Source organism: Diceros bicornis, chromosome 10, assembly GCF_020826845.1.
Source record: "Diceros bicornis minor isolate mBicDic1 chromosome 10, mDicBic1.mat.cur, whole genome shotgun sequence".
NCBI lineage: Eukaryota > Metazoa > Chordata > Mammalia > Perissodactyla > Rhinocerotidae > Diceros > Diceros bicornis.
The window spans coordinates 26,236,066-26,252,441 of record NC_080749.1 but is presented as its reverse complement, the minus strand read 5'-3'; the positions used below and the strand labels follow the sequence as shown (position 1 = coordinate 26,252,441).

The 16,376-nt window shown below is 34.6% G+C and overlaps 1 protein-coding gene across 1 annotated transcript in view; it reads left to right on the top strand.

Moving 5' to 3' along the window:
* LRP1B (LDL receptor related protein 1B) overlaps window positions 1-16,376 on the top strand; it is a 1,024,768-nt gene that overhangs the window by 23,022 nt on the left and 985,370 nt on the right. The window contains exon 3 of the mRNA XM_058548897.1: window positions 319-576. Within this exon, the coding sequence (XP_058404880.1) occupies window positions 319-576 (258 nt within the window). The remainder of the gene's footprint in view (window positions 1-318; window positions 577-16,376) is intronic.

Sequence of the window (16,376 nt, the reverse complement as noted above, 5' to 3'; positions counted from 1 at the left end):
AATAACTCACAGCACTTCCTTTATTTACCAACAATGAAAGTAAATAGCATTGTCCTAACATTTAGACAACACATTATGACTAAGGAAATAAAGAATACAAATGCTCAGTGGACTGTTTTGCTTAGAGAAGTGAGCTGAAATATATGGTTAGTGAAGCATATATATGTGTTATTGTAAACACTTTTTGCAAGCAATTTTTTTTATTTTAAAGATGCATTAAAAATACAGCAATAGCATAATAAGTAATGCAAAATTGTAAACAAAAAAAAAAAGTGACTCTTTTACTGAACTCACTTCTCTCTTTCTTTTGTATTCCAGAACCTACAGATAGGCCGCCTATGCTGTTAATTGCAAATTCTGAGACAATTGAGGTTTTCTATCTTAATGGAAGTAAAATGGCAACCCTGAGCTCAGTCAATGGGAATGAAATTCATACTCTGGATTTTATTTACAATGAAGATATGATTTGTTGGATCGAATCAAGAGAATCTTCAAATCAGCTCAAATGTATCCAGATAACAAAAACAGGAAGAATAACAGATGAACGGATAATCAATATTCTTCAGTCCTTTCACAGTGAGTGTTTCAATTCGTGTTAAATGCCACCCTTTAAGGATTTTATTTACAGACCCGTAGACAGGATTCTTAGATGTTTTTAACACACCTATAGCTGTTGGAAAGCTATATATGCAAATATGAATGAACTTAAATAAGTGTATTCACTACATGTTTTGCATACTCATACATACATGTATAGTTTCACTGTTTATGTAAATAGTAAATTTCTGAGTTAATCTTAATTCTTTCTTTAATGCTTATTACAGTGTTACCTAGATGAGAATTGTGATTTTTCACTGAATGATAGTTCACAAAGTGATAGTGAAGGTGGGATTTTAAAAAAAGCAAGAAACAGAGTTGATAATTATAAGCTCATCAACTGTACTGTTCGTTAAAACACCTTGAAAACTATTAGGTTTATGCTATTGGTAATAACTACCTCTGTTGGTTGACTTTTTTCTAGCAAATCAAAGATCTCATATATTTTCTTACAAAAGAGTGATTTGTGATTTACTTTGATTTCTCATGGCAGAAATTCACAAACTAGTAACCATCCTTTTCTTCTTGAGTATTACCATAAACTGAAATCGCATTGTTACACACACTCACACACACACACACACACACAGACATTTTCTCTCTCTCTCTTTTGCCCTCCACCCTTCCCACATAGGAGTATAAAAATTTACTTGTGCTTTCCTAGGGAAACTATATGCATGAGAATTTCAAGTTTTATCCATTTATTTAATGATTTACAGAAAACAGTTATTCTTCCAAATGCTGCTAACATAGAAATTGGTAGAGAAAGGAAGAAAAATGTATACTCAAATTAAGAAGAAAAAAATAGTGCCATAATAGAATAAATGTAATTTTCAGCTGCAGAAATTTGGTGATTTGATTCAATAGTCATATTTTATTGATGTTTTTGGTATACAATTAAAGAGATTGGTTATTGATCCTTATTAAACATAAGAAAATAGCACCATGTAATGTTTGATAATTATGATTAGATTAAATGTCAGTGGTAAAAGTTTTAAAAAATGAAATATAAAAGTATGATTGTGTCTATAATTAAGTGAACAGAAATAAATCTTTAACAAATAGAATCCAACACTTTGAAGATTCTCTTAACATAAATTAAACAATTGATAAAGCCATTTATTGTGACAATGGATCAAAATGCCTAGTGAGTCAGTGGACTCTGGCTATGTCAAGGATTCTATGGAGAAATGATAATTCATAGTAAATAGTAAATAACACATGGTAGTAGCACAAGGAGTGCTGCTATATGATTTGAGTTTTTCAGACATTGGCTTAGCTAGCAGTTGGAAATTATTTGAACAAAAGGCCCCAGTCCCTGCTGTGTTAGTGATTACCTCAACCAATCCAAATGTATTTGTCCCTAGCAAATGGAATAATGGCAGTCAAACAGCTAGAATATTCACTAAGTTGCCAGGTCAAATTATTTTCCGAGCATGCTTAAGCAACTTTACCTCTACATTTAATATGCTTTAATAATGGTAGTAATTCTTTCTTTAATATGTATTTTTAAAACAACTATTTTTTAGTAAATCTGGGGATGATCAAGCAATTGCACCTTAGAATATTTGTAGAAAATAATTTGTAACTTAGATTGCATTTGATTTATAAAACAATTCTTGATAAATCTAGAAAAACAAAGAGATTGATTTTTGTTAGGCAATTCACGGAAATGCTGAATAGAACATTTATTTTGAACTATAAAAAATAAATGCAATGGAAATATTTTAATTAGAATAAATAATTTTTGACGAAGTCAGATCTAAGCCATGCAATTTCAGTCACTTTAGAGAAAAGTGATTAAACGTGTGGAAATAATTTAATGATGGGAGTGGGGCAGAGGTGTGAGCAGGGCTGGACTCCTCTGTCATTGTTTGTTAGCCATGTATTTTATCAACATGTCACAGAACAGCTGCCATTGGATATTATGGGCTCTGCATTCACCATGACAATTTGTGGGTTGATAATGAATTTTGAATATTCCTTGCATGTATAATTACATGAAATCTCTGTTGCACCATATAAGCAAAAATAATGAACTGATGGGAGCATGCCTGAATACCTGTCACTCTCCACTGTTCTGGAGATTACCTCTTTAGCTTCCTTTTCCCCTTTATTTTCAGATGCTTTTCTCTGAATTTACCTGAAGAGAACATTATTTTTGGAAAAAAATATAAAAATTTTATTTTTCAAAGGATTACTCTAAGGAGAAAATCCATCACTACAGTTCAAACTGACTTGCATTTAAAACTTGCATAATAATATATTAGTAAATATTTTATTGCAATATTAAAATTTTTATTGTATATCTCATCTCATTGGATACTCACTACATTTGTATGGAATAAGCAAGAGAGATATGCCCCTCCTGTTTTATAATAGACAAAATTTTAACTACAGAACTCAGGCAAAAAAGAAGGCAGGGATGGGACACCTAAATCTTATGTTCTTCTATATTAGAAAGACAAACACTAGTCCCTTCAAAGAACTTCCCAGATCTACCACAAATAATAATATCTACAACTTATTGAATGTGCTAAATACTATATGCAACAGAGAGGCATTATTATTCCACTTACACTGAAGAGAAAATTGAGACTCTAAAATACTAGGTAACTGCACACAAGTATTGGCTACAAGTTTGAGTTGGGTTAGACTTCATAGCCTTTGCTAAACACCACACTGCTCTAGTGGGTATCAACTTTTGTTTTTCATTTTAGCAAGCCCAAACAGTTAGATACACTAACATTAGTAACAGTGGCTCACAAAAACAGTGTCTAAATGTGACAGAGGTATAAGAATCTTGGAAGAAAGATGGACAAGGCGAGTTGTGGAAGGCTATGTCATTTGAAAAGACCCACCAAATGATTCTCATATGGCCATCTAAAAAAGCCTACCTTTAACATTGAGAATCACTCCTAAGCAATATTGTGAGAGAATGAAGAAGAATGATAAGAATATACTCAATAAATTATATCAACCAAGGAACATTGGAGCAAATTCTAGAGATTATATGTCTTATTGAATTATTTTTCTTTTTAAAGATACCTGCTATTTATTATCTAGCATTTCAGCCTGAAAGTTGAAGACATTGAAGGAAATTTTGGAAGTAAATGTTTGTAAGCAAAATTGGTTCTCCAATAAATTATTCACACAAAACACATTTGCAGCAACTAATTATTTCCCAAATTTTTTCTTGGATAGTACTGTGGTAGGGACATAGATACCCAAAATCAGCAAAAAATGCTTGGCTTCACAAAAGTAGTAGCTATTTCCTCAGGACAAATTACACAGATGATTGAGACAGATAAGAATATTTTCTGGGTTAATCCCTTATTAAGGAAGATGATTCAGGACCAGATTGTTCTCTCCCAGGCGGACAATAGAGACTTCTGTTCTGTTTCTATGTTTGATTCTTCAGTATTCTGCAAAATTTGAGAATCACTTTCAGGATTCTAGTATGGACTTGACCAGCTTGTCTTGATCCATTTGTGGGCTCAGCTCCAATCCGGCAGAGGATGCCTGGCCAAAAATAAAAGGATCGCTTATTCTTTGTAGACCTGGCTTCTGAATTAACCCCATTTACTGGCTTTTAACCTTCTTTTTTGGCCTGTTTCAATGTCACCCTTAGCTCACTTTCCATTTGAACCTCTGGCTAGATCTACTAAATTAAATCCTTGATTGGGTAATTTTTGGATTCTGACACTTTACCTCTGTCTTTTATCAATCTTACTTCTTTCCCTTGAATTAGCAACTCTCTAATAATCACATAATATTAATAGATAACATTTACTGAATGTTTATTTAATGCATTAAGAATTCTACATATATACCTCATTACCATCACAAAAATTATGGTAGATATACTGTTTGTAATTGTCAGTTTGTAGAGGAAAAAACGAGCTTAAAAATTACTTAACTTGAAGTAATTTTTTCAAGTTAATAAGACACATTCACCTCTTGGTCTCAATGGATACTAAGCAATGACCTTTCTTGATTGTGAGATATGCCCTGTTTGCCTCAGCCTTGCCTAGGAATTTCATAGCCTTCACCGCTTCACAAGAATCCTTCATCAAGATATGGCTGGACAAGAAGGACCAGGCTGTGTCCCTATTGTAAATACAAGTATGATCTTAGGATAAAATAATACACCTGTAACAGTAGAAATGCTAATCCTAAATAATGTCAGCTTATAGTGAGTCTGCCCTGTAGAAGATGATTATGGAACTTTGCAGCAAAACCCTAAGATTATGCAGTGTTACATAATGACGTAGAGATCGTCATAGAAACTTGGCATACTTTATTTACAAGACATATGCTTAAATATCAAATTTCTATTTCTTTCTCCACCTGATTGGTAAAAAGTCATTCACATTGTTTTAATTTCTCCTTTTATGATTATTAGTGAAGTTCTCCACTCCGGTGTGGACTTACATGTCCACTTCAATCTCTACAACTCTGCTAGAATGATCATGATACTCCATAACTTAAAATCAAAATCATTTAGTAGCTTCCCATTTATCTCAGGATAAAATGAAACTTCATCATCTGGCTTCTCTGCAGGCAGCTGACCTACCTTGCCTATCCCCACTCAAATCCCTAAAAAGTAGTACTTATATTTCCTTTAATGCACTTTGTTTTCTCATTTCCATGTATAATTGTATTTGATACTTTTTCACTATAGAATATAGATTCTAATTTCCTATAGCCAAGCTTCTCTTACCTATTCTTTAAGGTGTCGTATCCTTTGCAAGAGTTTTCCAGTTGAGTTTAGCAGCCCTTCCTATGTGACCCTAGGACATCATAGCACAAGTGCATTATATTTAATTTTGTGATTACTTGTTAGTTTCCCCAAATAACTCCTTTGAGTTTAGTATGGGAATAAAGGGTGAGGGGTTGAGAATTAGAGGGAACAAGGATAGAGCCAGCTTCCAGGTAGACCATGCCAAATCACTACCAGAGACATTTAGAAAGCTAGTCTGCATGACTGCATGACGGCTAGGTAGGATCTGATCTGTGTCTAGATAATAGCCTCCTATGTTAATCCTGGTGTTTCTGAGATACGGGGTCTGCTTGAAGACTACTGGCTTTTATTTGGGCTCAGTCACTGACTTCCCCAAGGTATGTGCCTTAGATTTATTTCCAGGATCTAACCTCAATGACCAGAGGAACAAATTGATCCAAACCTTTTGAGTTTTTCCACGGCCAAGGCAGTTACAATTAAGCAGTATTGGAGCCAAAGCTCTTAAAATAGAGATTAATTAATTCTTAGTGCCGAGATCAAAAAGAAGAACACTCTTGTGTGTGTGTGGACTCTTTAACCCTTCTCCTTCCCTCTGTCTAATTAGACTTTTTCTTTAGAAGGAAGTTTTGCTATCTTATGTTTAGGTCCTTGGATGCATAAAGGGTGGATGTGCTTCCCATCCCAATCCTACATACTCAGTTATTATCAAGGCCTCAGATGTCTTTTGGGGTAAGAAGTAAAGAGCAGGGTCAGGATGTTCTTTGTGTGTCTCAACCTCTGAGAAGCCCTATCAGCTATCTCGAACCTGGGAATTTATGTTTTTCATTCTTTATCAGAGATGAATTACGTTCAACAATTGATCAGTTCTGGTTCTAGCATTCCATTAGAGAAAGTTCAGGAACTGATTAGCTCCTAGATGAGAAGAACTGAAGGAGAAGAAATGGTGATGACCATCCTTATCATGTAAATTAACGAGATTTTTTTTAAAAGAATATTTTATCATCTAGATTTCCCCTCCCTCACAAAAAAAGGTTTTAGAGTTTTTTTGTTTTTTTAGCTCTATAGAATCCAAACTTTTTGATCAGCATATCTTGTGTAGATATAAATTTTGCACAAAAATCTTGGCTGCACCAACAGACTCATGAAAAGATGTTCAAAATCCTTAACTATCAGGGAAATGCAAATCAAAACTACAATGAGATATCACCTCACGCCCGTCAGAATGGCTATAATTAAGACAGGAAACAACATGTGTTGGAGAGGATGTGGAGAGAAGGGAACTCTCATACACTGCTGGTGGGAGTGCAAACTGGTACAGCCACTATGGAAAACAGTATGGAGATTCCTCAAAAAATCAAGGATAGAACTATCATATGATCCAACTATTCCACTGCTGGGTATTTATCCAAAGAACTCGAAAACACCAATGCATAAAGATACATGCACCCCTGTGTTCATTGCAGTGTTATTCGCAATAGCCAAGACTTGGAAGCAACCTAAGTGCCCATCAAGGGACGAATGGATGAAGAAGATGTGGTATATATACACAATGGAATACTACTCAGCCATAAGAAACGATGAAATCCAGCCATTTGTGACAACATGGATGGACATTGAGGATATTATGCAAAGTGAAATAAGTCAGAGGGAGAAGGTCAAATACTGTATTATTTCCTTCATTAAGTAGCAGATAATAATAACAATAAACAAACACATAGAGACAGAGATTGGATTGGTGGTTACCAGAGGGGAGGCGGGGAAGGAGGAGGGCGAAAGGGATAATTCGGCACATGTGTGTGGTGATGGGTTGTAATTAGTATTTGGGTGGTGAACATGATGTAATCTATGCAGAAATAGAAGTATAATGATGTACACCTGAAATTTATACAATGTTATAAACCAATGTTACTGCAATAAACAAAAAATTAAAAAGATAAAATAAAATAAAATAAAAATCTTGGCTGCAGTAACTGGTTTTATATTATTTCCTAAGAAATACCTGTGAAGAATCTAAAGCGTATCCACCATGAGGCTATTATAACTCTTTATTCCCAGAGATACATTTTTTTAATCAACTGCTGTTTTATAAGAAAATATGTGTTTTATTAAACTCTTTATACTTCTTGAAATCTTTTCTTCTTCTATTTAGCATATTTATATGGAAACATTAAAAGACTTTTTCTGAAACATGGCTGCTCTGTGTTTGTGTGTGTGTGTGTGTGTGTGTGTGTGTGTGTGTGTGTGTGTGTATGTGTGTGTATAGCTAGTTAATACAATGCATTCCTGCTGGGATCTAGAATTTTAGCAAAGTGATCAGGCTATCTGTTGAGAGCTCAAAAAAAGACCGTTAAAATTACCAAAGATGTTGATCTGAGGACACATTTCTGGAGAACTTTCAGAATTTCCTTCTTGATACCATATGATTACTGTCGTAGGCGTTGGTATTAAAATATTCCTTAATTTTTATGTTAACATTAGATGAATTTATAGTTTGAAGTAAGTAACCTGTTCTGATTTACAATCAGTATACAACCATAAAAGGCCATCCAGAATGCCTAGTTAAAAAGAAAAGGAAAAAGAAAAAAACCTCTCAGCACTTGGTTCCTCTATAAATTTGTCTTTATTGTTAGTTCAGTTGCCAGGCTGCAAAGGACTCAATTACTATTTTATCGTCATTGGGCAATATGCTTGGAACTCACCAAAGCAGAAATTAGAAATGTGCTAAGCTTCAGTTGTTCATATTCATTTTTTTCTATGAATTTGGTAAAATATACTTTACACACACACTAGACACAAACATATTCCCCTCCAAATTCTGCTTGATACTGTATAGAACTTGTAAATCATTATTCTCGGAGTATTTTTTGTCTAGATTCATGTCTGCTTGTTTCATTAGTGGACTTTAATAATCAAAGTGGGAATCTCTTGATGATCCCACCAGGGTGCCCTATTCCAGGTAGAACATAATATTTGGCAGGTTTTGTTTATCTATCAATCTGAAACTTGGAAGATGATGCTCTTTTCATCGTGAATAAGTCCTGAAACATCATGAAATGCATGACGTTTAATTACTGAAACTGGTGTTTCTGTCTCGATAAATTTTATCTTGGTGGAAGAAAGAAGAAAATGACGAAAGGAGAGAAAAGAGAAGGAAAAAAGAGAAATTATTATTTTTGTGGCAAGTAGCCTAATAAAATAATTTCTGCCATAATATTTTATTTGATAAATTTTATTTTCTCTCTTTAAATATAGTACTATAATTGTTTATTTTTATTCTTTTTATTTTGCATTTTCTTAGGTTGAGTAAAATGGGCTTTTTTTTTTTTTTTTTGTGAGGAGATCAGCCCTGTGCTAACATCCGCCAATCCTCCTCTTTTTTTGCCCAGGAAGACGGCCCTGGGCTAACATCCGTGCCCATCCTCCTCCACTTTATGTGGGACGCCACCACAGCATGGCTTGCCAAAGCAGTGCTTTGGTGCGTGCCCGGGATCCGAACCAGCGAACCCCGGGCCGCCGCAGTGGAGCGCGCGCACCCAACCGCTTGCGCCACCAGGCCGGCCCCAAAATGGGCATTTTTTTTATGTCAAGTGAAATGGACATTTTTTTCTCCTCATATTCCTTGACCACTAGAAGTTTTTAATATTGTAGGCACATTTACAAGATATTAGGAACTTATCACCAAATCTAAAGATGGTGGGCAGTAGGAGCCTAATTAAGCAAGGTAATAAAACTGGCAAGTAGCACTTCAGTTTTTAAGATTCTTGTTTTTTAATTTTTTTTCAGGCTGTAACATCTTGTGATTTGTAGATTTATTTTAACACTGGGCTTTGTATTCCCCTCACCACAGTATTTGGGGTGAGTTGATATGGTCCTTGCTCTGTCATTAACTAGCTATGTGACCTTATATAAATCATTCTAAAAGTAAAGAACCTGTTCACATAATTTCTGGAATCCCTTCTAGATCGAAACATACTTTCCCCTTCCATTGCCTTGTGTTTGCTTTTCTTGTAATTTGTGGTGTGCCTGTGTTTGTGTGTGCATGCATGTGTGTGTGCATGAGGGGAATATTTGTCTCTTCCCCTCATTTACCGCTTTTTATTTTTCTCCCACTTATCACTCACAATAGATATACCTTAGTCCTTTTACAGAACCATTTTTGAACCAAATTGTTCTGGGACACCAGTTCTGCAAGACATTCCTGGAAAAATGATTTTGTGGCCAAACGCGTTTAGGAAATGTTGCATGCTGTATGACCTTATTAGAGATTTCTATGTACATTAGCATGTCAAAGACTATGAGAAGTCCTTCAGTAAAGAACCAATTTTACTTTGTTTAGCTCAGCATTTTCTTAATTTGTTTGAGTACTGAACACTTCATTAATATTTTTGTGCATGTGTCTATGAGTTTCTGTGGGTATTTGTTTCTAAGGATGTGGTATTAGTGTGTATATATGTCTAATAGGTATGAACATCCCAAATGCCTAGGGTATTATGTTATCCAGTTTGAGAAATGTTATTTTAAAAGGCTTATGGTGAATCACTCAGATTGGATCCTTCCATCACTTTTTTTATATATTTACTGTCTCTGTGGCTAAACCTATAAGGACTGTGTGTACAAGGAGATATAGAGACTTTCTGTAACAACAATTTTCTAGCTATTTCTTCCCAAGGACCCAACTACTTTTAGTTTGTGTATAGAGGGTTATAGGATCCATATGCCACTTGCCCGGAGACTGTGGTGACAAAACCAGAGACTGTTTAGATTTAGATCTTAGAGGAATTAGATATGTAATAAAGATTTGGACATATGTGAAATTCATTCCAGGAAAGGGCTTAGCCTAAAAGATGATTTATGGTTGCGGATGATAGCAAAGAATGTATTCTAGTGCTAACTTAGAAATGTAGCCAGTGTGTCAAGTAACTTCCAATTTAATTGCAGTGGCTTTTCCATGAGTTAGATAAGACTACGGTGACAGAACCTCTTGAAGGTAGAAGAGCAATGTCAAGTGATGAGATGGTGGTATAGATGGTGAAGGATTTTTAAAATGTTTGTGAAATATGGGTCTAGAGTCAGAAAATATATGTTGCATTGGAGACCCATTCACAGGTATTTCAGTTGTCAAAAAGGTAGAATTTTATATTGTAGCCCTGATAGTTTTCTAAGCACCTCATAAAACTTACAAGGCCTAAACCTGAGGTCTGTGGAATTCCCTGTGCTTTGATTCTGTGCTTTTCAAGTAACTTTCAGATTTGGTTTCTCAGATACCATAATTCCAGAAAGGAATTTGTTAGGTTGTTGTCTGTTTGTAATTGTGTCACTGGAGCATCCTGTCAGTAGTTGTAAATTAACAAATTGACATTCTGGTTGGTATATTAGTCTCCTGGGAGTCTGCTAAGCATGAAATAATTCCCCAATGATAATCATTTGATGAACAAGTCAAATAGAGTTCCTGAAATTGTAAATCTAATGATTAGATATGTGCTTAAAATATTCTGTAATTCTTTTTCATCTTAATGACGTTTACTTGATAAAGTTATATAAGGTCTCTTAGCAACTTTTGTTATTTTAATGTAAGAATTAATCTAGACCATTTTCATCTCCCTGTTTTAAGGTGTTATTAGAGAAGGTGTATCTATCTATATTAAGTATAGTTATTCAGTCCAGTTTAACTCAAAAGAAGCAGGTAGATACATTTCTAAAACTGAATGGTAGGGAAAGCCCTATGTGCTATTAATCAACAATGAGACTAATTTTCCAACAAATCCATGTTTTAAAACATGCCCCCAAAATATACTAAAGAGTGTTATAAATCTCAAAACCTTAGCAAAAAAATAATATTTCTATAACAAAAAAGCTTATAATTTAATTTTTTTGTGTGTTGGTGAGATACTCTTTTGCTTACTGAAAACAACAATAACAGCAACAAAAACCTTTACAGCTTCCCCTGTGGTTTGATATAACAGTTCAGCTTGTCTAAACTAGTAAAACTCATAAGAATAATTTATTATCCATATGATATACCTCACTTGGCCTTCAGACTTAGTTTGGGTGTTTGTATTGTTTAAAAATGTATTGTTAATTTGTTTGGAGTTGTGAGTGGTAGATGAAATCAAAATTATTATAAAGTCTCTGACTTCTCCTGTATGGAAGACTCATTATGTCTGAAAGAATAATTTTTCTGATATTGGTATATCAGTCTAGGTTCTGTGCAGGAAACAGAAACCTCGCTATTTGAATCAGGAAGTGCTTTAATACAAATGCTCTCAAAATTGTTGGAAGAGAGAAAGGAGAGAATTCTAGACTGTGCTTTTGAAAATGATACCCAGAATAACACAGAAATTTAGGAGCTACTATGTCTGAGGTCTTTACCGTAAATATCTGGGATCAAGAACCCACTACTGTTACTACTGCCACTGCACAGCTGCCTCTGAATACTCTGGAACCTGGAGGTTGATCATCTCCAGCTGCAATCCAGGCATCAGGAATGCTTGTGATGCAGCCACTGCCACTATTGCTGTGTGCACACTACTTCTTGTCACTCAGGAAGCTGGATGATGGACTGAAACACTACCCCAAGCAGATGTCTTGTTCCAACAATCATGCCTGCCAGTCGAAAAAGTTAAAAGGGGCAGGAAGATGGCCTCCCTCTCACTTCTGCTTCCAAATTTCTAAGTGAACGTCAATCAACATCCGAAACCTTAGCGTCAAGTTTGTGTGAAAAAGGTAGTTTCAAGCTTTCCAATTTCTCCAAATGGACAGAAGATAGAATGCGATTGATAGAACCAATCCAGAGTATGCAGCACAATTTCTTGGCGTCTTTTATCTAGAAATAGTTAATATCAATTCTTTCTTAGTAGAAATTCTCTTTTTGCTTTACCCTAGTTACTTTAGTTACTTATGAGTACAGTAAAACCAGTAGAGGAACCGTTTATTACTATGTTTTGTTCTTCACCTTTGGGATTTAAAAAAATCTTTTTCCTGCTGAAGTGGCTCCCTGGTGTGTGTGTGTGTGAATAGTTTACCTGCTCACATTATTTTTATTCGCATTGTGGCACAGTGTGGTTTCCACAATTTTGTATCTTTCTTTGGAATCATCAATTTATTTAAAGAAAAGATTCCCATATTTTCTCCATTTTTCTGCCCCATTAGGCCCAGTCTATTGTTTGTCTCCTCTCAAGTGATTTCAGGTACTTTTCAAGTATTTCCTCTTCCTTCATGGTCATGTCTGGCAGGAAGAAAGATGGCATCATTGAATTCTAATGACATATACATGTAGGTTTTGAAAATAAATCATCTTTTCATTGTTTCTGTTTTGTTATCTCAAAGAGAGATACTTAGTTGTCTCTGAAGTTCTGAACAGGAACTACTTTCAGTTAAATTAAAAAAAAAGACATTTAAAAATGAAATAAAGCTTTCCTTTAACCTTTTCTCTGTATCAGATGTAAGTTCTACTCTGTCTTAGAGCTTTGAGGATTTGATTTGGAAGAAGAATATAACTGAGTAAATTAGAACTATCATGGGTATCTCCACCAAAATTCTGAACTTAAAAGAGTGTGTTATGATTGTGATTACTCACACACAATGCCATTGGGAATGACAGCAGGTACTTATATAATTTGTGCAAAAAGATATTTATTCCTAAACTACAGATAATTGAGGCAAAATGCTTCTAGGGTGTGAATTATGCATATAATCCTCTCACTATTCCATCCCATTTTATATGTTTAGCCTGAGCTTTTGTTTTGGGACTCTCCATTAATGTTGTCCATCCTGTGTCCATGGGATAATATTGACGCAATATTGCCTGGAGAATGAAGGTAACTATTTTGATAAACTCAAGCTCAATAACGTGCATTTTCCAACTTCTTCCCCTTAAATTATACAGGTAATCATTTTTGTAGTTCATATTGAATGTAGCACCTGATTCATTTCTAAGCATCATTACATAAAGTTAAGAAGTATTGAAAGATGATTCTAGCCAGATATACAACAAATACTTAACTTTCTTAGAGCTTTTTGTTGGAACTTTAACAAAAAACATTACTTTAAGATTAATAATATTGATATTTTGGCTTTGTCAGAGATCAAGTTGTATTAGCATGTGAAAATCAAAGGTTTAAGAATAAGTATGTTTCAATCCAAAATTGGACCTAAGATGGGCATTGAGCTATTATGTAATGTACATACCTTATACACACCTCTTAAATTCTTATAAATATGAATTATTTCAGAATTTACTATTAGCAATTATTTTATTTATTGTTTATGAATTTCAATGTGAGTTGAGTATTCTACAGTTCTGAATGCTATGAACTGAATTTTTGTGTCCCTCCACAATTTATATGTTGAAGCCCTGATCCCCAATGTAATAGTATTTGGAGGTAGGGTCTTTGAGGTAATTAGGTTTAGGTGAGGTCATGAGAATGGAGCCCCCATGATGGGACTGATACCTTTATAAGAAGAGGAGGTGACTAGAGATCGCTCTTTCTTCCCTGTGAGAATACGGAAAGAAGGTGGCTGTCTGAACCAGACACAGAAGCTGCTGGCACCTTGATCTTGGAATTCCCAGCCTCCAGAACTGTGGGAAATATATGTTTATTGTTTAGGACACCCAGTCTATGGTGTTTTGTGATAGCAGCCCAAACTGACTAAGATATTCTCCTTTCTTATATTTATTATTTTTTATATTTCTTTCTTATCTTATATATTTATATATATACTTACATGTAAATAATAAAAACACAAATATATTACATCTATTTATTATATAATATATATTTTTATATTCCTTTCTTATATTATTCTAAAAATATATATATATATGTTCTGAAAATATAAGCACATTTATTTCCTAGCGTATCCATCTGAAGTGCCATGGGGCAAATCCCCAGAAACGTAACACTCTGCCTCCATTTGCACAGGTCTTAGGCTAACTTTATAATGAAATGTCTGAGGTGCAGGGCTGTAAACTAGTTACTGCCGGGCTTGACTAAACATGAATTTCTCATGTCTTTCCTCAATTCAGAAGTGTCCTAATACCTTTCAGGATGCTTTAGTGTAACTCCTAGAAATAATCCCCACCCATGTCAAACAAATTAAACTAATCATTTGGTAATTGGTTTTGACTGTTGGACTTGACTCTTAAGAAAAAAAGCAGTCCGAAAGCATTTATTAATTTTTATTATATATATATGTTTCCAAAGAACTAATGCCATTTCGTTACCATTATGTAATTAATCCTAACAGTAGAGTGAGTTTAATATCTAAAATGTTTGCCAATAGTGAACATGGCTAAGGAAGCATTCTACAAATATTTGATCATTGGCTTTCTCAGTTGAAAATTTGTTTACCAGACGTAATGCAGCTGATAACATTGGTCTAAATGAACCTATCTTTATTTATAGAATCAGTCCACTAAAAACAGATAAGTAGATTCTCTTCTTCACTTATGGTATTTTGGAACTAATACCTAGGGGAAATATATTTTCTATTTCTTGTGCTTCAGATTCTGGGTCTATAACTTGGGTAGGTTAAGAGATATGATAAATATGAATAATAAACAATCAATAATAATAATATAGTAATTATTAGACTATATAAAAATGATATAATTGCATAACATATAATATAAATATATAATAATAATAATCAGTTAATCAAAAATCTGTGTTTTTAGGGACATGAATCAAAAGGTAATCTAAAGTTATCTAATATGTGCAAACAGAAGCAGTCAAGGTAACCAGTAGTCACAGAGACAAACCATGGTCAAGGTGCTGGTAAATTCTTACTCAGACAGAGGACAGGAAAAAGAGCTACTAGGTTACATGACTCTGAGAGTCATAAAATGATACTTGGTAGGGATAGACAAGAAAGAAGGACTGGAGAGAATCGAGAGCAGTAATGCTGTAGAAGTCAAGATGTGGCAGTTTTAGTGCTAAAGTGGATGTGGTGGTATTTTATCCTCAATACAACATTTTGGCAGAACATTCTTTTCTTTATTATCCCTTCTTATTCTCTCAGGCTCACCAGTTGTCATTATTCTTCCACACTGTTATATGGCACTGTCATCTCTGACTCGATTGTTCCTCACCCTGGGTACTCATTCCTGCAAATTGCTATCTGCCTAATTGTGCTTTCATGAAATTACTTGTCCACATTAAATAATATAGATCCTGCTACTATACATCTTTCCTGGGTGAAGAATAGTGACTTGCCAAGTTTGAGCTCACAGGTAAAATCAAGGAAAATATTGCAGGTGATTAAAAAACAAAGGAGCTCTGACTTCCAATGACTTCTACACTGACTGATTTAGAGGTGAGAGCACAGATTTTAGGCTGGAAGTTCTTGACCAAAGGTTGTTGTGAACAGAATAGCAGTACTGATTTGGAGTATTTACTGGGCACTTACCATGGGCTAAACACAATTCTAGGCTTTGTGAATATAGCAGTGAATTAGATATACAGGATCCCTGCTCATATGGGGCTTACATTCTACTGTGGGGAGACAGTGAACTAATAAATAACTAGTTAATTTCAATCAGTTATGAATGCTACAAGGAAAATAAAATTAGGGCAATGGGTTTGACTGGTGAGGATGAGTCAGGGTGTGTGTGTGTGTGGAGATGGGGTGGTCTTTTTAATATCCACTTTAATATCCAGTCAAGAGAGGCTTTTCTGAGAATCTGACATTTGAGCAGATACCTGAATGAAGCAAGAACAGAAGCCAGGCACATTCAGATACTCTTTTGTCCTGATGATCAAGTACAAATGTCCTATGGTGGGAGCTTTCTTTGCAGGTTCAAAAATAAGTGAAGAGGCCATGTGACTGGAGTAGAGTGAGCTAGGAAGATATGAGGTAAAAGAGACATTTAGAAGCCTAGTAAGCCATGTTAAAGACTTTGGATTTTATGCTAAGTGTGGTGGGAAGTCATTGGAGATTTTAAGGAGAGGACTGATATTTTGGAAAATTAGAATATAGACTCAAGATATAGAGTAAAACCTGTGTTTATTAAAACTGTATGGAAGAAACAATAACA